The sequence below is a fragment of the Netta rufina genome (assembly GCF_964035555.1).
Source record: "Netta rufina genome assembly, chromosome: 3".
Classification (NCBI taxonomy): domain Eukaryota; kingdom Metazoa; phylum Chordata; class Aves; order Anseriformes; family Anatidae; genus Netta; species Netta rufina.
The window spans coordinates 93,398,576-93,422,398 of record NC_140125.1 but is presented as its reverse complement, the minus strand read 5'-3'; the positions used below and the strand labels follow the sequence as shown (position 1 = coordinate 93,422,398).

At 39.2% G+C, this 23,823-nt stretch overlaps 1 protein-coding gene across 1 annotated transcript in view; it reads right to left on the bottom strand.

Moving 5' to 3' along the window:
• EYS (eyes shut homolog) overlaps positions 1-23,823 on the bottom strand; it is a gene marked incomplete at both ends in the record, with an annotated part of 718,966 nt that overhangs the window by 240,927 nt on the left and 454,216 nt on the right. The window contains one exon of the mRNA XM_084285295.1: positions 2,482-2,594. Coding sequence (XP_084141421.1) covers positions 2,482-2,594 — 113 coding nt within the window. The remainder of the gene's footprint in view (positions 1-2,481; positions 2,595-23,823) is intronic.

Genomic DNA, 23,823 nt, shown 5'->3' with positions numbered 1-23,823 from the left:
AAGCTCTCAATATTCTGTGCACATATTAGCTCAACCTTTTGGTATTTTAAAATTCAAATAGATCTAGTTAAAAAAAAATGGCAGAACATTTAAGTAAATTTCAAACCTATTAAAAATTCATAAGCTTAAAATTTACTCACAAGCCCATCCACTTTAGGAAGTTTCTGCATGTCTCCCTTTGGCTGACCTTCTACACCACAATAATGAAGCAGTCCGTGCTGTGGGGGCACCAAGAAGTAAAAACTCCAGTAGGTTAAATGGATGAGAGTGTGGCTAAGTTTGCAAAAGCAGGGGCATTCAAAATGAGTAAAAATCTAAAAATGGGCAATGATAGATAGAAGATCAATGAAAGAAAAATGACTACAGCAAGAACAGAAAAACTCAGTGCCACTGGAAGACAAATACAGGGATGTTATTACCCGAGGAAATTGGAGTGCTTTGTCTGTCACATTATAGAGTACTCTGTTACTGCCAGGCAGCTCCAAGTGTAGCAATATTGCATCAACAGAACCATATGAATTCTGCAAATCCTGTGTAACTACACCAGGATTTGTAGCATCCATCAGTTTCTCATATTTGCAACAAGTATTGCCCTATTTAAGTAACTTTCTTCAAGCACTTTCCCCTTCCTTCTCAAGAAAAACATCTCTTCCCAGGAGGCCCATCCTGCAAAAAGAGAATGGTAGCAGGGCTTTCTGGACACCTTCTGGGAAGCAGAATTTATGTGTTAAGATTGGTGGCAGTCAGGATGCACACTGTGTATACCTAAAGTGAAGAGCAAGGGACAATGCAAGCTGCCATATGTGGGCAGATACAAAATCCATTTGTCACAGGGCAGAGAATTAGACAGGAGTATGCTTGCCAGGCTTCCCTGCAGTCTGCTCTTATGGGACAACCACACCACGCAGGGAAATTCAGGCTATGAATTCATCTTCCCAGGTGTTCACAGACTGGAAGAGCTGCAATTCAGACCAGGATGGAACCAGCTCTGTGTGGGCTGCATGGGGCTGGACACTGTTAGGCTCATCTGCAGCATTCTGGAACAAGCAGGGAGGGAAAAGAAACACACTGTCCAGGATAGGTGACTCAGTAGGCCCAGCTTCCTTTCCAGCATCCTTTTATGCATAAAACTATTTTCAAACTTCATCTACAAACTATGATTTTTTTTACTCACCTAATTTGTTATATATTCACAGCAAGTATTTGCAAGAAACAGGCCCTAGACTGCAGTCAGAGGATCACAGAATGGTTGAGGTTGGAAGGGACCTCTGGAGATCATCTGGTCCCACCTCCCTGCTCAGGCAGGGTCCCCTGGAGCACATTAACCAGCATTGTGCCCAGACAGCTTTTGAATACCTCCAAGGAGGAGACTCCACAATTTCTCTGGGCAACCTGTGCCAGCGCTCAGTCACCCACACAGTACAGAAGGGTTTCCTGATGTTCAGACGGCACCTCCTGTGTTCCGGTTTGTGCCTGTTGCCTCTTGTCCTGGCACAGGGCACCACTGAACAGATCCTGGCTCAGTCTTCTTTGCATTCTCCCTTCAGGTATTTACAGACATGGGTAAGATCCTCTCTTAGCTTCCTCTTCTCCAGCCTGAACAGCCCCAGCTTGCTCAGCCTTTCCTCATAGTGCCTTCAGCATCTGTGTGGCCCTACAGTGGACTCTTCCCAGTATGCCCATGTCTCTCTTGCACTGCAAGGCCCCAAACTGGACACAGCACTCCAGGTGCAGCCTCACCAATGCTGAGTAGAGGGGAAGGATCATTTCTCCCGGCATGCTGGCAATACCTTGCCTAATGCAGCCAAGAATACCATTAACCTTCCTAGTGGCAAGGGCACACTGCTGACTCATGTTCAGCTTGGTGTCTGCCAGGACTCCTACGTCCTTTTCTGCAGAGCTGCTTTCCAGCTGGGTGACCCCCAGCAAGTTCTGGTTCTGGTCACTGAGTTCTGATTCAAATAAAGAAATCTTTTTTATTGATGCTGTACAGCATCAGCCATATTCTACTCCAATTGACTAAACATGAAGAAAAGTATCAAAATCAATACAAACTGCAATACATCTTGGCTTATAATTCTATAGATTATAATATAACAGATAATATAGTATTCTAAATTACTCAAGTTTAAAAAGGAACTAAATTGAATTTGCTTAGAAACCTTCTCCTTCCTGCCCAGATCCCTGTAGATGTTACAGACACAGATTGGACAAAGCAGATCTCATTGGTCTTATGTTTCAGCAGCCAGCGGGTGAAAGCTCACTCTAAATAAGCTGTCAAGTTTAATTGAATTATTCTGAAAAAGCATCTTCCATAATGAAAAGGGTTAAGAAGCAAGCAAGAAAGCACAATATACATCTATATAATATTTTTTTTCTCTGATCATTGTAGAAATTATCTAGAATGGTCACACCACTTAAGGAAGAAAGCAAAATCAACACAGTTTCTTCTGACTTGAATAGGCACAGAGGGTAGTTTACCTGCAATTGTCAATATTATTTCTTCTCACAGCATTAGAGATGTTGAAAGGTCCCACATTATTGATTTCTATGACTTGTATACAGCCAGTGAAATTGTAGACAGGTCCAGGTATCTACAAAAGAGAAAAATGCACACAGCTCTTATGCTTGTTGTCTTTGTAATCAGTTTTCAAAAGCATTATGTTGCTGTGAAAGATTTTTAATATACTTTAAGCCTACTGCTGAAGAACCCTCCTGGTCTCCTTTTTTTTTTTCCTCATAATGAAATTCTATCAAATAACACTCAATGTGAAAAGAAGTGACAGCAAAATAAGCAGAACTGACTTTTTAAAATATACTCATAGAATTTTGGACATACAGACAGCACCATAGGCACCGTGAGACCTCAGCAAAATGTGGACTTGTCTAATTTTAATCAGGTTCTTATTTTTTATAGATGAACACAGGACATAGGGAATAGCAAACAAGGAAGCTTTGAAAAATCTACTTTTAAGTTTACTACTTCCCTGCTCAAAAGATATCTAGTACCATTAATCATGATTCAAAGCTGCCTAAGGACCTACTAAGAATGGGAATCACACTAGGGGCACTGAAAATACCCCACACGATAAATTGGTATGCATATCTAGCCACCTAAACAAGTAACACTGACACAGTGTGCTGACAGATGTTATAATGCTTAAGCAATCCACCCCAAATGTTGCTACTGAGAGTTTATGGACTGGGCCACGCTACTGGGACTGCTTCCTAGTCATACCAGGTCACGTTTACTTGCTTCTGGGGCCATACAACAGGTAAGAGTCCATAGGTTTGTAATAAATTTCATGTCTGTGGATTTACATTTTACACCAAAACAGGAAAAAAAGTACTGCTAGGACTGTCCATGATGATGAAAGACATTGCCACATTCTGATAGGGACCTGAGAGACTACTCAAGATGAAAATACTGTAACAGTGGAAGAGGGCATGACCTGAGCCACCTAAGTGAGATAAGAAATGATAAGAAGCAAGTCTTGGCTTGTTCCTTAGCACTGCAGAGGACTCGTTCCTAAAGTCAGGTTTAGATACCTACAGATGTAAAAGAAGTCACTGAGGTAATAATTTCATACAAGTGCACTATATAAAAATAAAGGGATTTTCTTAAAGCACATTCAAATGAACATCCAAAAGGGCAAAGCCCATGCATATGAATACTTTACACAAGCTATCAGAGACTTAAAAAAAACACACACAAAAAACAAACAAACAAACAAACAAAAACAATAAGAAGAAGGTAAAAGACTCTGGAGCCCCACAAATCTGAGGTGTTTAAATAGCAAGCTAAAAAATATTCATAATGGCTAAGAAGATATCCTTTAGAAGTTGAAGTCCAAACAAAGGAAAATAGAAAATAATACAAATGTTGGCAGTGAAAACCCAATAAAGCAGGCCAGATAAAGAAAAATAAAAGATCTTTAGTAACAACTTTCTAAAAGCATAATGATGAGCACTAAATGCTTTTTAAAACCCAGCAGGAATGGGAAGCCTGCCAGAAAGGTAGGACTAATACACCATCAAAGTATAAAGGGAGTATTCAAAGAGATAGGGTTCTAAAAGGAAATATAAATGAGCTCTCCAAATAAAAAATTAACATAGAGGATCTCTGGTAAGTTCCCATGCCAGAAACTCTTTTTAGTGGGAGATCTGTTTCAATTTGAAACATCGCTAGAAACAGACTTAAAATTAAAAATTAACAAAGCGAACAGTAGCAAAGAAGAAACACCAAACAGCGTTTGACCAAAAGTTGTAATGGGAATTGCTGAACATGTGGTCAGCAAAATTACTATGGTCATCACTTCAAATGGCATCCAAACCACAGGAATGGAAGATGTGAATTTTGGGGATTTTTGTTTAGTTGGTTGTTGGGTTTCTTTTTGTTTGGTTTGCTGCTTGGCTGGTTGGTTGGTTGTTCTTTGCTTTGTATGATTTGGGAAAGGGGGACCAAGCTGGGGAATGCAAGAAGAAACTACAGGCCAGTAAGTCCCTGTTCCATTCCATACAAACCATTTAAGCATACATCAAAGAACAGCATCAGTAGGTACATATGGGAACATAATTTACTGAGAAATAGCCTAGCTGGTTTCTGAAAAAGAAAATTGTAACTCTCAAGAGGAACACTGAACATCGGGAAAAGGATGCCTTGGCACATAGTCTTTGATTTCCAAAAGGCTTTTAACAAGTTTCTATGCTAAAGGAGTCTAAGGTAACTCAGTCACCCTGGGATAGCAAGGAAAGCCTTCAATAAACTAAGAGAACGGTTAAAATAGAAGCAGCAAGAATTGGGAATAAATAGTGAACTTTCTCAGTATGGAGAGGTCCTGGAAAGTCTCCAAGCAATCTGTATTAGGGTCTGTGCTCTTCAGCTTATTCACAAGTGGCTCAGCGTTTGCTAAGTTACTCAGGATAGCAAAAACAAAATCCTGAGAAGAGATCTAGCAGAATTTCACAATATGCAAAAACCATAAGGATCACAGTATGTGTGAGTTTCTGAACAGAAAGTTGACTATATAGATCAGGAATCTTTACACAGGAAAGCCCACCATCAAGGAGAGTTAGAACAGGGTAGTGTGCAGATGAATAAAGAAGAGCTTTCACAGTTTCTTACAGTACAGGATCAAAAGGACAAGAAATTACATAAATCAGTGCCATGATGAAAGCAAGCTAGAGGGTGTACTTTTCACAAAACTCAAAATTAAACTGTGGAACTCCGCCATAGGATGTTGTGGGTGCTGTAGGACTAAATGGGGTTAAAAATTAGTTAAGTTCATGGAAAGAGATTTTTCTGAGAGAATCTTCCCTCTTTTTTTTTATTATTAGAGGTCATAAAAAAAAATAAATGATGGCCTCTAGCCTGAACATTTGCCTTGTTCCTTACCAGTCAATAAAACATGTTTCATATTGTGATGGCTTCTTGCTTTCTCCAGAGTCTTGAGGCCTGACCTTTTCTTCATATAGAAAAACAGATTTTTAAAAGACTGACTGGTTTTAAGACCAGGTTTTACTAGAACACATAATACTAAATTAGAACATGGCAATCACTTCAGTAGATCTGTGACATGCTGGGTAAGGTATATTAAATAGATAAATCTCCCCTCCCCACTCTGTCCTTGCATGGATGGTCCTTTCCCCTAGTCTTGCTTTTGAACAATCTGAGTGAATCCACCAGTGCTCTGTGTTCAAGACACACACGGCTGCTTCTGGGCCCAAAGGAAAATTCCCTTTTTGCTGTCACTTCTACATGATGGCTGAGAGTAACCTCCACCCTTCAGGTGAACTTCAGGTTCCCCTCAGGTTTGCCCCAGCCTCTGTCCCTCCCATGGGCTTCCTGCCTGCTGCTTCCCAAAGCTGCTCCCAGCAGGAGCTCTCGGGGAAGGGCAGGGCTCTCCCTCCCCGAAGAGGGATGCACTGTGTAAGGATAACATGGCTGGAGCAAGGCAAGCAACTTTCCCCTGCACTGGTCAGGCATTGTGAAAAGTAACACTTTGTGCCAGGCAGCACACAAGGAACAAAACGAGTGGCCTTTCCATTGCACAGCACAGGCTCAAACAAGTTCCTTAAGAGCTAGCTGCTTACTTCTGTAGCAGCAAAGGTTTAAGGCGTGCTGTGTATGGCTTCACAAGACAGACATTAACACACTGACCAGGTGTGAAGTTAGGCAAGGCTTCAAGGTGGGATCTGACCACAGCTGAACTCGGGGGCTGTAGTGGGGAGCACAGACTCTCCATGCAGCTCAATTTTTACAGAATCATTAGGGTTGGAAAAGACTTCCAATATCATCCGGCCCAACCATACCCCTACCAATTATCACCCACTAAACCATGTCCCTAAGCACCATGTCCAACCTTTCCTTGAACACCCCCAGGGACAGAGACTTCACCACCTCCACGGGCAACCTGTTCCAGTGCCTGACTGCTCTTTCTGAGAAGAAATGTCTCCTCTTTTCCAACCTAAACCTCCCCTGGCACAACTCGAGGCCATTCCCTCTAGTCCTATCACTAGTTACCTGTGAGAAGGGGCTGACTCCCAGCTCCCCACATCTTCCTTTCAGGCAGCTGTAGAGAGCAATAAGGTCTCGCCTGAGCCTCCTGTTCTCCAGAAAAAAAAACAACCCCAATTCCCTCAGCCACTCCTCACAGGACTTGTGTTCCAGGCCCTTCACCAGCTTTGTAGCCCTTCTCTGGACATCCTCCTGGGCCTTGATGTTCTTCTTGTACTGAGGGACCCAAAACTGAACACAGTACGTTAAGGTGCAGCCTAAAATGTTAGAGCACAGCACTGAGGTTACCAAAGGAGAGAACAGCCCCACACAGGGACTGGATGTGGACATTCCTCTCCTCACAGATGTGCTTCAGATATTAAAAGAACAGCATTATTTGATTTGATTTAGCTGACACAGACTATTGATATGGATTATGGACAATCTCTCTCCTTCCTTTGCCAGTCACTTTGGCAAGGAAATAAGTGTGATGGACTGCCAAGCATTATGCTTGGCAGTTTGCTTTTGCAGCCACCACCATGACAAGTAATAGTGGGTGATCTTTGGCTGTGTATTGTCCTATTACATTTCACTTTCTACTTTTTGTAAGAGATGCTTGTTATTCTTTTTTTCCTTTTATAAACAGTAAATAAAAAACACTTTCAAATTAATGGGATGCAGGAACTGTTGAGAATTTAGTATGAGCAAAGACATAAAGTTACACACTTCTGGAAGGAAAACGACATGGGACCCATAACATTGCCTAAAACAAAACTGAAAAATTGAACAATGTTTGAATATTGGCTGCATAAAGAGCTCTTTTTAGAACTCTTCTTCTCTCTCCTAAATTTTTATGAAGTTTCACAAAAGCATAATCACGATTGTTCCAGTCACACCATCTAAGTTTTTTGACAAAAATCCTTATTCTTTAGATTATAAAAACAAACAAGCAAACAAACAAAACATAAAGAAAGCCAAAGAAAAAAAAAAACAAACAAACAAACAAACAAACAAAAAAACAACACAGAGGAAACAAAAGAAAGCAATAAAAGGAAAGGTCAGACACAATACAGCCTTCACATTTATGGCAGCTCCTGTTCCTTGCTAAGCTCATTCAAGACTCCGAGTATCAGGTTAGTATGGGGAAAATTCACTATGGCAACCTATGATCCATTTTGCACACTGAACAGAAAATTAATAGCTTGGCTTGGGAATAAACATTTATCTGCACATTCCCCCAAGCACCATTATCAGTGAATATTTTAATAACATGATTTCCTTCTCCCCAAAACAAACATTCAGACAGCTCCTACCCATTTCTCTTACCTTGATATTTGTGTATTTTGAATGTAATGGATTTCTCTAAAGTAATATCAAAATACTTTGAAGCTTCTTCTTGATTCTGTAATCATAACTACATCATAAACACCCTGCTCAAACAATCACTTGCCTTTGGAGTGCCATCTATACAAATATGCTATCTACACAAAAAGCTAATGTCTTTCTGGACATATTTAGGAATAAGGGCTATTGTTACAAATAAATAAAATGTGACCATGCTTTATTCTGCTATTTTTGAGAATAGGTACTAGCTGTTTTTAGCAGAAAAGAGTATTAAAATGTGGACTTCACATGTATGTGGACTTTCTTCCATTTATAAAAATACATTAATATACTGACAAACTGTAATACTTAAATTGCCTGAAAATGTCAGGGTCATAGCAACATCAGAAATTTAATTTAATACAATTCACTATTCAGAAACTATGCAGATATGTTTGACATATAGTAACCATGCTCTTTAAATGCCCTTTATACTTGACAAAAATGAGTACAGATACTTACCTGGTAGGAAAAGTTCACACATATATGCCAAACCATTTATTAACATCCCTTACTGCCTAGCTCGAATTAGAGCTGCTGTTAGGTAGAATTAGCCTAGAATTGAGTTCCTAAGTGAAATGAGCTGGCATCCTGTCATTTCGCTACAGATTCGTAAATAGCGTAATGAGGTGTTGGCCTATGATCAGAGCTTTTTATTACAAAAATATAATTAATGCAAAACATAGCACATCACAATCTTTCCTGGTTTGACTTGCCTCAGGATAAATTTTATAGATCTCAAAATTTCTCACTATAGATAGTGAGAATGTATCTCACCAGAATACATTGTTCAGTAAACTTTCACATCTTTTTGATTCCTATGAAATACCTTGGGCTTTGGGTTCTTGTCTGTAGAGCTTTCTGCAAAAGTCTGTGAGACTTGTCAAATTGTAATATTTAAAAAATACACAAAATGGCCCAGGTACACATTTTTTAATACCCTTATTAGCATTTTTATTTATATTTATATTTACTAACACAGTTTGGAAATTTATATATAAAATCAACCCTGAGTTAACAGTTTGTCTACTCTACTTTTGGATCTTGCATATGAAATGGTCAATACTGAACCATGAAATAAAGCAAGTTCTGCCCCCAGCTTGGAACTCTGCAGATTGGCCAAACAGCAACAAATTCGACTTCAGTTTTAACCTGCTCTAAACCTACTGCATCTGAACTGTAGTACTGACACCAGAGCTGGAAAGGAAGGGAGGGAGGGAGGGAGGGAGGCAGAAAGAGAGAAAGAGAGAAATAGAGAAAAATAGAGAGAGAGAGAGAGAGAAAGAAAGAAAGAGAGAGAGAGAGAAAGAGAGAGAGAGAAAGAAGAAAGTCGTTCTTAGGAAATGTCATTTTATGGTCCGTGTTCCCGAGTTTTTGAATATTGAATTCAATACAGTACAAAATAAAACTACATACACTACCCAATTAGCATCTTCTAATCATGAAAGCAAACAGAATTTGCTTAATCCAACAGGACCTTATGCTGCCTTGTATGCCACTTAGTAAGTACTGAAATTTTCCTGCCATCCAAACAATATGCTACAGGTAGGATATATATTTTTTCAAGTCTCTTCAACCCACCAAATTTTCCAGTTTGTTAAAAATCAACATTAGCCAAACAAACACCATCTTGACTAAAAAAAGTTAACACTTTCATTCTTGCTGATTTAAACTGTTTTAGCATCAATTACTAAGCCACAGGCATAAAAATTAAACCTTGCACATTTTAACTGTGGTTGTTCAAGCAAAATGGACAACGGGACTCTGGCTAATTTGTACAGACACTAGCTAGAGATAAATAGGCCTTCCTTTGAAAAATGTTGCTGAAGGAGACAGGGGAATTATTTTTTCCCCCCCTCAACATATTTATTTTGTTTGTCACTGCATTTTATTTACATTTAGAATTATATATATTTACATTTATATTTTACATTCTATTTACATTTTTATATACTTTTCCTAGTCAGCTCCAATTTTAATGCACATGCATTTTTTTGTTAGATAATGTAGTATAAAACAAATGTTATTAGACTTTAATGACACCTCAAAATGTGAAGGAAGATATAAAGTGGTATTCATTCAGAAAACAAAAGTAATAAAAGAAAACACCTAAAATAGAGGAGAAGGAATATTGCTTCAGCTTCTGTACTAGTACTTGTTAAGTGCTAAAGTTGGAAAGAAAAATGGGAAAGTATACTGGTAAAATTGTCTACATGCCACCATAAATAAAAGAAAGCGGATAAAACACAAAGGAACTGAAGTCTCTTACATCTTGAACAGTACTGGTCATGAAATTAAACCCTAAGCAGAAACTGAAGTATAATACCAAGTTTTTAAAAATTGAAATGTTAATATAAAAGATGATTTTAAACTGAAATTGGTATTGAGCTAAACATGTAGAAATCATTTTAATTCAGTATACTAAAAAAGGCTTGAAGAAGTTAAATCAAGATTATTTTTTCATGCAACTACTTCTACTGAATTTTTTGAAGAATTTATTGGTCATATCCTGACTCTGTGTTTATCATATCTGTCACGGATATTGAAACACTATCACAAAACTTTCATGAAACAAGAATGGTGAAGCATAACAAAACAGACAGAAGAGGGGGGAAAAGAATCCCCAAACTGCCTAAAGCAGCACAACTCTGTAGCTCTGCTCCTCATTTCTCATGTTTTCCAGCAACTCAAATTACAGGGGTTGCAAAACTTGCTACCCTGGTAGCTCTCTTGTATGAATTCTTCCAGTCCCCTGCACTGAGCCTGCAATCTCACACCTAATCTTTGAGCTGCCCAGTGTGGGTACAGCACCTCCTGGGTTGCTGTGCTTTGCACTGGGAGCTTGGCTGGTCAAATGCCTGGTCCCAGACTCCAGCAGAGCCAGCCGCCCACGTAGCTGGCATTCACGCTCCTCCTGCACTGCTTCCAAGTCTAAAGGCACTGGCAGTGGGAAAATCATGCTGTAGTGTTACACCATGAGTTCCTCATGCCTCTGCCGTTTTGCTCTGGCTGAGAATGGTTCGCTAAGCCACACGGATTAAATAAGAGCTTTAAAATCACTAAGTCTGAAAGATTTAAGGGTACTGAGAAGCTCCCTTACCGTTCTTACAGAAGTTTATCCCTGGTCAAGATCCCTCTTTTAAAATTCCTCTTGCCTTGCAGTTAAGCAAGTGCAATGTTGCATTGCAGAAGTGATACGAAAATTTTGAAGTAAGGATGGACATCCCTAAGTGTTATAGCTCGTAATGCCTTGCCTTTTCATAAACAATTGCAGTGTTTCTGGTTATAAGTATACTGCATGATTTACTTATTTTGTTTGCTACTGCAGTTCTCAGTTAAGTTGAACTACTGGATTTTACTACTTAGTTCACTCTCATTAATGGGATGCAGTGCCTTCTCCATGAACATCCTGAAAAATGTACTGCCCTGAGACAATTAGAGGATGTGGAGTGAAATCTAGAGAACAGGCTGATGTTCTTATCTAGTACAGACTATCAACTAACTGCAGAAATCAACTTATCTCATTGTAAAATAGAGCACTTCCCTTTTTCAGAGTGATAATGAAGTTAAATTTATTGAGCACTTTGCTAAGCTAATACAATATAGTCTTACAACACATCAGAGAAAGATTACCATGAACTAGTTTTCAGTCCAAGTCAGTTAATTTCTGTAGTTTTGTTTCTTCTCATATCAATAATTAATAGCTCAAACCTACAATCATTTGACCTAAGATTTTTGCACCTATTTTTAAGTGGCAATGGACACCTATAATAAGATAAGAAACACTTCACACTGTCACAAAAGAGGGAGAAGCTGAAACAGAGTTGTATATCTTCTCTTTGAACTAGAAGAGAAATCACCTTATCTAAAACAAAGACAAATGAATATCAAAGGAATTAATATTCCTATGATGATCAGACTATTCTGTGCATAAGGATGAAATACATATGCTTCAGGGAGAATTATTATATTTATCTGGAACACCTGGAGGTCTTCAGAAAGAAAAATGACTATAAAAGATAAAATGTTGCAATAAAATAGACTTTCCTTTAGTGAATGCAACCTGAGGAATATGGTATTCAGAAGGGATCCATTTTGTCAGAGTTCTAAGAAAGCCAAAGAATCTCAGCTGAAGAAGGGGGATATGAGAAAATCTATTTATACATTTTTAGGACTTTGTACCTTCTTATATCATACTGGTACATTTGCAACTAGATTGTCAGATTTTTATTCTTTTTTAATTGTAAATACAGTTTTATTTTTATAGCTCAGCCTCTTTTAAGGTAATCAAGTACTGATGCAGCATTCCCCACATCATGAGATGAAAGGAGTATCTCAGCTGGGACACTACGTCTTTCAACAAATGCCCTCACTTCCCAAAATGTCTTCAGAGGCTAACAGTGTGGCATATACAAGCTATGGAATGACACAGAGAACTGCTAGTAAGGTGGTCTGCAGTGCTAGGAACACAGTAATAGGGAGAGCTGCCTGACATGGTGTTTGGGAGTACGTGTAAATTCCAAGGTCACCAAGATGTTAGTGACATGTATGTATGTGACCACAGGAGTACATACCTGCAGTGGATAGATCACATAATGTTAACTATCATGTCTGAAGAAGGTTATGAATGCATACACTTCCAAAACATTTAATTTTCCTTCTATAGCAAAATGAGATACTTTTTTTTTTTTTTTTCATTTGTGTTCCAGAAACAACGAACTCTACCAATGAGTAAAAATTCAGAACCTTTATCAATTTTTGATGAGAGAACTGACAGGTTACTACCTACTGTTGTCTGCACTGTCTTTCAGGTAGATGTTACTGCCCCTGTGGCAAATCTAACAGAACAAGAAATATATCTGCAATTCATAATACTAACAGAGATTGAGATTAACGGCGTTTTAATTTGGTGCAACTGAGAAGAGGACCCATGACCTATTTTGTCATCCCTCCTGAGGAAACAAAGACCTTTAGCAAAGGAGTGAGGTAAGCAGCTGGATTCAGTTACCTAATTATTTGTTTCAGCTTGAATTCCCATTTTGAGAGTCACCGTCCTTAGAGATTTATGACAATATATGTTTCTCCAGAGCTACAAGCCTCCCGTCTTTCAGTTTGGGCCTATTGCCTCTTGTCCCAGCCCTGGGCACCACTGGAAAGGACCTGGCTCCATCCTCTTTACATCCTGCCTCCAGGCATTTATAGACATTGCTGATTTCCCCATGGCTCTTTTCTCTAGGTTGAGCAGTCACAGCTCCCTCAGCCTTTCCTCATGCAAGAGACGCTCTAGTCCCTTCATCATCTTTGTGGCCCTTCGCTGGACTCTCCCCAGTACGTATATTGTACTGGGGAGCCTGGACTGGACACAGTACTCCAGGTGCAGCCTCACCATGTTAGTAGAAGACTTTTCACATACTGATCAGGAAAATGACATAATGTCACATGATAATTCAGCTATCAGAGTTTCAGAAGCCAAAAGGGTAAACTTTCCTTTCTGATATTCATATGCACATACTTGCAAACACAGACACAGCACACAGGCTTACAGTCATGCACTCATTCAGGCTGTTAACCAGCAATTTCTTTTAATTACATACATCCCCCTTCCTCCAACTTGGTGCCAGTAAAAGGTTCAACAATATTCTGCTGTTTCTATCCAACAATAGAAACCTACCAGAAGATAGACAGCAGTTTTGCGTGGATGAAGAGTTTTCACCATTTTTACTATCTGATTACAAGACAAAAACCGTATCTTTGTTTTCCAGGAACTGAGTACACACAAGGTAACAAACAGCAAACAATTCAGGATGAAGCAAAAAAAAAAAGGATATTCCTGATATTTCAGGTTTATATTAATATTTAATTTTATAATTAACATGTTAATTTTGAAGTACATTCTATAAACATATATATATTTTTAAGTTTTTAAGTTATTTTTAAGTTTTCCTCTCCTTTTTTTTGTACTCTTCTGCCTTTCCTCTGAACAACAGTCTGTAAAACAGCATTTGGTAACCTGGTATGAGAATCTGTATAATGAGACAGTGACACTATCAAGGAACATTTATTCTCTGTTTACTATTATATACAGAGAAAGCAGCTTTGAGTAGTTGTATATATAATTCTCAGAACTTAAACACCAGCACAGTAAAGTAGGTAGAAGCTAGGTAAGTAAACAAGAATGAGGTTTAAACCACAGAAGAAAACAACAAACACTGACACAGCTACTCATCTTCATTCCTTTTTGCCTTCAAAATGTAGAACATTAATACTAACATAAATATGAAATTAATGATTTTTTGCTACTGTTCCCAAAGTGCCATTTTATTAAGCACTTCCTTCTCCTTTATTCTTTCATTTCCAAATCTAACAGCATTTAGATGAAAAAGCAAAAAATGAGTTGCATTTCCACTGGTTTCATGTAGAACAGTTGCCACTTGCTTTGTTCCTTTCTTGTTTTGATGATGCACACCAGAAATCACAAATTTACAAACAACGTGATTACCATGTTCCTCTCTTAATATTGACTCTTGCTTTTTATTACAACTGCTTAACTGGCTTCTACCTTTAGAGCAGAGTGCACTTCCTGCTGCCTTGGCAAATTTGTTATTTGGCTATTTTTCAGGCTTGACTATTTGCTGCATGCCCAGTAGGTGCACGCAGATACTTAGGTTAGAGTGAAGCTATTAAGCAAACAGCATTGAAGGGCTTCTTTGCCAGAGATCAGAAATGGCCTTCATTTACTATAGTTTTCTATAAAAATTGCCTCTGCCACATTCTTTGCTGTTGGAAAAAGAAATGAAACAACACCGTGAAACGCCAGAAGTGCCAAGGTACACAAACTCAATTTATTGTTACTGAAAAGATGGAAACTTGAACATAGAAGATCAATGAGAATGGAAGATCCTGGGATTGAGAATAAATGTGGGGAGAGATTGCTAGCATTATTAGAGAAGCAAGTTCTGCTGGAAATCACACAACCGCGAGTCTACCTTAACTGGAGACCACTTGCTTTTGACAGTGATAGAGTCTCTCTATTCCTCATTGTAACATTTCATAACTTTTTTTCATCAAAAATAGACTGAGCCTAGAAAGGATGATGATGCTTTATATTTTAGTTTGAGAAATGCCAAGGACACTTTAGAAACTCCAGTCACCAAAATTAACTCTGGAAGGAACATGAAGGAATCACCATAATTTAAACAGAGTCTGGACACACAAAACTACATCTTTAATGAAGATTTTCTCATTTGGAAGGAAAAAGCCCCAAATTAAAGGAATCAGTTACAGAACTGAAAGCATAAAGATGGGAGGTTTGAAATTTCCTTAATTAAAGTGGCAGAAAGGTCTGGCAATCACCAGCTGAAAGAGGGTACTGGGAGTAATAAATACAAAGCAGAAAGATGAACTAAAACTTGCCAAAACTCAGACTGAGTTGGATTTTATACAAAATTTAAAAACATTAAGAAGAGAGATCAACTAAAACAGAGGATAGGGACATGTTACAAATACTGCAGATGTGACTGAAAACCTTTGTCTTACTAACACTGGAGAAGCACTTCCAGGGTTCTTCTAGATTGTCTTGAGTATGGACCGCACATTATATTTGCTTGTATTTTAAAGTAGCATTATGCACCCTTAAGAACAATGCATGGCTATCCCCATACAGAGGGAAAATGTTACTTATTTCCATAAGGAGCCACAGAGTGGTCTCAGATTTAAAAAAATAATAAAAATAAAATCCAGAGAACGACACAAGGCAATAGGCATAACATTGGACTAGGAGACTGCAACTAAAGTAGTGCAACTGAAACTCCTCTCAGGAGAACACAGCAGAGAACCTGAGCTCAGAGAGGAAAACTTAGGATCAAAGAAGATGCAAATAACTATACTTCAGAAAGCCAGTGAGAGGCTAAAATCCCGCCTAGGACATGGCTGGTGCAGGAGGATTGTGCCAAGGCATTCTTCCCCTATTTTGTCTGACATTGTGTTAACCTTTTATATTATATTATATTATATTATATTATATTATATTATATTATATTATATTATATTATATTAATTATATCATATTATTTTTTATAAAAGGGATTGGATCGAAGTTCTAGCTTCCATTCTACTAAAAGCTGGGACTTTTTTTTTTTTTTTAATTTAAAGACATTTGTTCCTTGGTAAAAGAAAGCCATGCAGTATACCATTCCCAGATAGCTTCCTACAATTTAGGGTCAGATCAGGCAGCTATCAACTGTGAGGGTGTTCAAGCAGCCCAGGGCTGCTCCATGAGAAAAACCTGTATCTCAACATTCCCTCAGTTTAATGACCCAGGGAGGTATATAACCTGATATGACTGCCCCTTGCTCTGCTGGGGTATCTTGCCCACCCCAGCCTACTCTCTGGGGAAGGAACTGAGGGAGAAATAGAGGCAGCCTCAACAGTGTGCCAGCAATAGCTAAAACACAGTGTGTTGTTAGCAGCTCTGCTCTGGTTGCCAGTCTGAAGCACAGCAGCATACAGGCTGCTAGGAAGAACTCTCCAAGCTGGGCAGTACAGGGAATCAACACAAATCCAGAGTTTCCCAGGCAAGTGACAAGAGAAGGTGATGTAATGTTCAATGTGAATCAGTGCTTGGAAATACAACCAACTACTGCTAAAGCTGTTAGCAAAATGAAAGGGATACAAACATCATTTTACTGATAAGGATGACAGAAGTGAGAATTAAAACCCAAAAATGCCTGTCCTGGAATACTGTAAAAACACAGGTGTGAGAGAAAAGATATACATGTTATTTTTATTATCGCTTGGGGTGACACTATATGGTTATAGAATAGCAAATAAATTACCTTTATATCCTTTCTAGCCACATGCATGCTTTTGGTTACTAAGTTTGTTTTTGTCAGAGAAAGCAACAATTAGCTCCACTTACCATCCAAAACACACAATTTTAATCAGTAAAAGTAGTTTGCAATGGGATTTTGTGGGATATAGCAGCATCCCTTTTTTTTTGAAAAGAAACTCATGGATGTACATTTTAATAGGAGGGAAGTGTATGCCATGAATTTCATGTAAGTGGCATAAGCTTCTCTGCTTTAAAAAGCTTGGAGAAAAATAATTCATACATAAAGTAGAAAGAGATTAATATTGTTTTTGTCTATTACAATATGATGTGAAGTTTGCATAATGTGCTTTCTTTCATGTAGCTTGAGTCTTGTGGTTAGATTGTTACAGGTTATGCCTAGTCACTTGATGATAAAAAACAAGTTAATAGAGGCGTAAATTGATAGCTAAAGGAGATCAACTCTTGATTTTAGCTAGCTGTGCATTCCATAGAATGCACAAAGAAACACTAGGTGAGATCTGCACGTTGCCACCAATTGCAGAGAAACAGTCTGCCAGAGAAGAACCTACAGGCACCGAACACACAAGGAGAGAGGGGGCAACTAACCTAGGAACTGCTGATTGACAGGGTATATAATGCTTATAATGCTTACAATATAAGCATTATTATTATAATAAATGCTTATAATATAAGCTTTCTGATAAATATATACCTGCCTTGTCAAATTGGCTGTAGTCTGGTTTCTGCTGAAGCTGAAAGGGTCCTATCTCAACGACATGGAAGTAATACCTGCTGTCATATAGCTCCCTTTTTAGATTTACACCATCAGGCTATGTCCCGTAAGAACTACAGAGGAAGATTACAGCCCAGTGACTGGTATCCACTGGTCAAGGGTATCCACTGGTAATCATGTTCCACACGTCCCTTTTCTGAGGGGTTTCCCAAGCTCTTCTCAGTTATTCTTCCTGGTTTATAGAGAGTGTAATAACCACCATTCAAGTCTCCTAGATATAATTCTGCATTTAGAAGGAGACTGAAAGGGAGGAGGAAGCCACGGTGAGGAGCCACACAAACACACTTGTGGACTGCATCTGAATTTTCGTTGTGAAACCTTTCTTTTTTTTCAGGAAAGTATCCTTCCATACATTTTCAGTTCAAGTAGATACTCTGCCATCAAGCTTCTTTTGGAAGATCTGAGAGTACTTTCATGCAATGAGTGATTACAGCCTATCCTCCCCAGCTTTTGAAGACTGCTTGGGAACAGTATATTGTTCAGTGAGTGTCTGGAAGGAACTCAAAGTGCTCAGACAACAGATGTCTGGGCTGCAAACACCGCAGAGCACTGTTACATATGTAAAGTCACTTCAGTACAGTTTCTTTAAGCTTTAAGCTTTGCTGGAGGGGATTGATACCAAGCACATCCTCTAAGGGCTCATGGAAGTTGTCTACTAACAGCTCAAGCCTTACTTCTCACTTATCATCAACCAGACCTACTGAAATTGTCCAAAAGGGATCTCAAAGAGCCACACAGATGAATTACTGAAATGTCATCTTCACAGATGATGCCATCTGCTGAGCTCCATTGCTTCCAGACAAAGGAAATTATTACTTTTCATTGTTTGCATATCATGTGGTGGCAAAACTACGCCTGCAATTCTCCAAGGTACATGCATTATGAATTGCATAGAGTTCCAAGATGTCAAAGCGAAGGCATATTTCTATTAAACACCACAAACTCTGAGTAGTAGATTCCTTGTGCTCTCCACCCCGTAATACTGTGTGCTGCTGCTTCCAAGACAGCGATTACTTTTTAAAAAGTAGCTTCCAGACTGGACTATGAACAACAGGGAAACAGGGTGAAATACTGGACAAGGTACCCGAAAAGTAGTTATGTGCTATTGGGAAAGAAGGGCTGAATATGCTCAGCAGAAGATAAGTCATCCCATACGTCTGCAACCACCCTTAATTTTGCACACTGAGTAGGAAGGAGATACAAATGGTTAATGTTACTAAGAGAAGCAGGGCTGTCAAAGGATGAAAGCATCACACAGACATAATTTTCTCTCAGGACAAATCCAGCATCAGCCCACACATCAAGCTAAGGTATCAAGGAGATGTCTTGCCAACAAAAATGGGCAGAAGCTGTTGCCAGGATCCTGTTGAATATGCAGGAGCTGTGGACTAATTAAGTGGCAACATCAACCACAAACTGAAGGTGTTAACAGCAGGTTAGCCTGGCAGCTACGGGAAAATAAATGCCCTCACAGCTGAAAGACAAAAAGCGATCTTCTTGCAGCCTTGCCAATATGTTCAAAGAGAAATGTTCACCTGGATTTGAACTTAAGAAATTCATGAAAACAACTTGCATGTGAGTTCAAAACAGCCTCATCCCTTCAAAATAAGGGAATAATCACCGTGGAAACAGAATCAAATCTTTGCACTCTTGGCCAAAACAACATCTTTCTTCTGATAAAATTGTCTCCTTGTATCAGATGTTGGTGTCAAGGTGTTGGCAGGGGGGAGCTGCAGGGGTGGCCTCTGTGAGGAGAGGCCGGGGGCTGCCCTGTGCTAACACAGCCAGATCCAGTTGGCAGCACAAAGGACCCACCGCAGGATGCTGCTAAGCCCAGCAGCCAAACTGGTGGTGCCTCTGTGAAAACACCACACAGGCAGAGCAGGAGTGTGTGTGGCGGGGAACAAAAAACAGAGAGAGAAAGGGAGAAATAGAAGTGTAAAACCATGGCCAAAGAATGAGGGGAAGGAGATGCTCTGTGGTGCTGGAGCAGACATTCTCCTGCAGTCTGTGGTCTCCATGCCGGGGTAGGTGTGCATTTCCTAGCAGAGTTGTGGCCTGTGGAGAGCCCATGCTGGATCAGGCTTATCCTGAAGGACAGCACCCCCTGGACAGGACCCACAAAGGAGCAGAGGAAAAGTGTGAGGCAGAGAGGAGCTGCTATGGACTGACCACAGCCCCCTTACCCCCTGAGCCCCTCAGGGTTCAGAGGAAGAGTTGGGAATGCAGCTGGGCCTGGGAAAAGGTGGGGGGAGACACTGCTTGCGGGGGGAGAAACTTGGCTTTGTTTCTTACAACTAAATTATTTTAATTAGCAATAAATTGAATTAATTTTCCCCAAGAAGTGTCTGTTTTGCCCATGACGGTAACGGATTAGCAGTCACCCTGTCTTTATCTCAACCCATGAGCTTTTTCATCTGACTTTCTCACCCTGTCCTCCTGAGGAGGGGGAGTGAGGGAGCAGCTGGGGGAGTGTTTGGCCCTTAGCCAAGGTTTACCCACCATGCTCCTGAGTGTGTAAGGACTGATGTAATAAGGCAGTGAGTATCTCTGTCCTCTGTGTGCCATTTGCTGTCGGGCCCTCTACCCCATTCGGCACTGGGCCCATGTTTTCCCTAATGGACCTGTCTTGCTGGACACGACTTGCATCGCTGGAGTCAGTGAAAGAAAACAGAATGTGCCTTAGGACATGGGGTACAAACCTTACAGCTGGAACAAGGCTGAAAGGGAGTCAAAGCCAATTTCCTAAAATCCTAAAGGCAAAGACAACTTCAGAGTAAAAAATACCAAGTACAGTCAGAACTGGCTGTAGAGAAGCTTATATTTTTCTTGTTGATTGAGAGGAGAAAAGTAGCTCGAGAAGGTCCTCTACAGGCATTGCAACAGAAAAGCCTTCTGGTGTCACACAGGAATACATAACACGTACATTCTTTCCAGTATATATGTATTTTTACAACAGTATGTCAATTCATCTGTGTGCCCACCAGTTGCTTTTACGAGATGAATGGTACCGTAATATTTCCCTTTTAATTTATATTTTATTTAAATTTATTTCCTGAACTGTTATTTCCCTCTGCAGGAAATATTAGTTTAAAAAACAAAACACGTTTCTTCCATACTAAACAGAAATCTGAACTCAAATATCTTAATAAATTCTCCAAATACAAAGTTTGTTTACATTTCCTTCCCTGTATGGCTTTTTCAACTGATCTCAAGAGAACAAGATGAAGTTTCAGTGCTGCCTTTGTATCAATCTTTTAATTTATTGAGGACACTGTCTGGGTAGCTTTAAGCATTTAGAACACAAAAATCTGCATTCAGGCACTGTAAGCATGAAACAATTAAAATCCATTGAGAAAAATATTTCCATAAAGTCAAATTCTGAGGGGATTGCAGAGAGACAGTGGCAATCATCATCGTTCTGGTTCAGCAGGAGACTTTGCAAGTTCCTTTTGCTTTTCTTCCCACATGCCTTTAATTTCAGACACAGAAGCTTCAGCAGTTTGATTTCCCAATGCACAAACAGAGAGGTATGCTTGTTTATTTGCTGCATAAAAGAACTTCCAGAGATCTTGGTTAAACCCTTGCATATCAGGACTCTCATGCAAGGAAGAAATAGAGATAATCTATTTGGCTCGGCATCCTGACTCTGCCCAGAGTTTTGGAATGCAAACCCATTGTTTTTAATGTTTGGATTCAGCATGGCGAGTCCTAGCCAAGGCCTTCTGCACAGACGGCCTGGGGCTGTCTACTTCTTAAAGTTCACTGACTACTTTTCTGCTACATCTGCCGTGTAGCTACGGAATCAGTAGTTGGTGTGCTCTGTAGCCCTGTAATGAGTACAATGAGCTTGGCATCTAGCATTATCTAATGAGACAGAACTGCATCTTCACTCTTGCTTATAATAATCTGTTTACACTGTACTTTATTATACATATATGTGGAATGCAAATGCATTTTTTTCCTATAGAATTGTTGGTACTAATGAGATTTTTGCACTTCTGTCTGGAAATCACAGCCATGTGAACATGTATCAATTTATATACAACTTTAAGTGTCTCCTTTAATGTGATGTGTAAGAAAATCCCTGAGAAAAGATCTTGTTACCAGCAATACTTTCTGATCCATACACTTAACACAATGAACGGATTTTTTGGGTTTCTGGTTTGAAATTATTTTCTTATGTCTTTTAGTGAACCTTTTAGAATTGTTAACAACAATATAGTATTAATACCAATCTGGTAACATTACATTAGTATCAATAGTTAATATTTTCATGCTATTTGCATTACATGATATAAAATACACATGTATATATACATTCACACATGAAATTCCAACTTCAAGGCAACTCCAATGAAAGAAAGAAGCCTTGTAAAAGTATTACTGAATATAGCTGTAACGAGGCAAAAAAGATGACTGTTTCTAATATACATGTTCACAATCAATAAGAAGCCTAATATTATAAATGTCAAAAATACTTCTTCTCAGCTACCTTCCTAATAAAATATGAAATGCAATCTGCAACTTAATATGATTTTTTGAATACATAGTTATTGAGAAGCGTTCAGGAAATTGCACTAGTCACTGGATAAAAAGAATTGAGGGGTCTTTGTACTTATTTTCTGTGTTTTCCATTCTTCAATTTCAATATGATAAATCAAGAATTTGTTAGACATACCAGAAAGATTTACTGCATATTTTGATTAATATAGTCTAAGTTTAGCTTCTAGTGTAACAAGCAGAATCCAAAACTTCTGCAGCCTGTACGAGTTGGGATTAGTTTTTAGCTTTCAGGATGGCACAATACTAATACTGCTCTTCACATTTGATTCAAACAGATAAATGAATACTGAATTATCAAAAAATCTTACATGACCATATTCAGATGTAAGGAAAAGAATCAACAAATCAATAATATGTCTATCTGAATACTGGTTAAATCAATCTAATTAAAAAAAAAAAAAAAAGAGCAACAAAAAACCCTGCAACAATAGAATGCTTTCCACACACAGGTTTAACCTATTGTCTTTGAGTGGGTGTCTCAAATGCTGCAGTGTCCAAGATCATTATCTGCAGACTTTGCCAAACACACTGACTTGATACGAAGAACACAAGCAACTAACACAGTCTTACAGGAACATTTTAAATTTTCCCTGATGTTATCACATCTCTGTATTGCTTAGCCTTGGAGATATAAAAAGATACCTTAGATGCTAAGTGCTACTGGCATACTAGTTACAAAAAATCCCAACAGGGAAGTATTGTATACATCCAGACCTGGCAGAAAAATATCTTTAGCATCATATATTCAGTTTTGGATCAATGGGATCAAGCAAGACAATATATTACCATTATATAATAGCCATAATTATAGGGTATCAAATTATACTATGTTTATAATCTAGATAGTGTTCTTTCTCTGCTTTCACAATAGAAGAAAGAATTAGGAAAAGACTATTCAAGCAAATCCAGTTCTCAGCACTCTTTTAATCTACACGAGTTGATCTTCCCTGCACTAGCAGAAGACTTCAATAGTCTTAGAATGTAAACAAGCATCAATTAACATGTGGATAGGACTTCAGGATATGCGATGAAAAAGACAGTTTAAAACATAACAGGTCTTTTATTGGTGGAAAGTGAAAGGCAAGCGGGGGCCAGCTGCACTACTTACTGTACACCCACTTCCCACCTGTGGTAAATGCACAGTCATTCCCCCAATCCATCCCTTACTGAACATCGTCCTCCTCAGGATGTGCCTTGATGGTCTGCCCCCATTTTCTTCATGGGTGCTTGTTCCTGGGCTGGACATTAGCCTCACCCTCACCATGGTGGCCTGTACCAACTTGGTTGGGGATTGTCTGCCTTTGACCTGGACATTTTTCTCAGGCTGAACTCTGACACTTTGCTCCAACACCGGTGGTGGCTATCTGTCCCAACTTGCCAGCATTTTGTTAATGTCAACCCATACCCTGATGGTCCACAAAAACTCCAAGTTGCCTTGAGCTGCAGGAGCAAGAAGCTTGGCAAGATGTTGCCAGACATGGGGCAGCCCTTTTTATAGGGTGGGGGCCAGAGGTCACCACTCAGGTGACATCACAGTAGGTGGCAGCTGGCATCACAGAAGGCCCCTTTGTGGCAAAGAAGGCAGATCCTGAGTACACCCAGCATCATTTGGCTCATCCTTACCATAGATCTAAGAAGCAGTCTTCTCCATTTCATCTCCAATTCATCCATCTTACATGGCTCAACAAATAGTCTACGTTGCTGTGGGAGATGGTGCCGATTACGAGAAACTTCTTAGAAAAAGTGGTTGAGCAT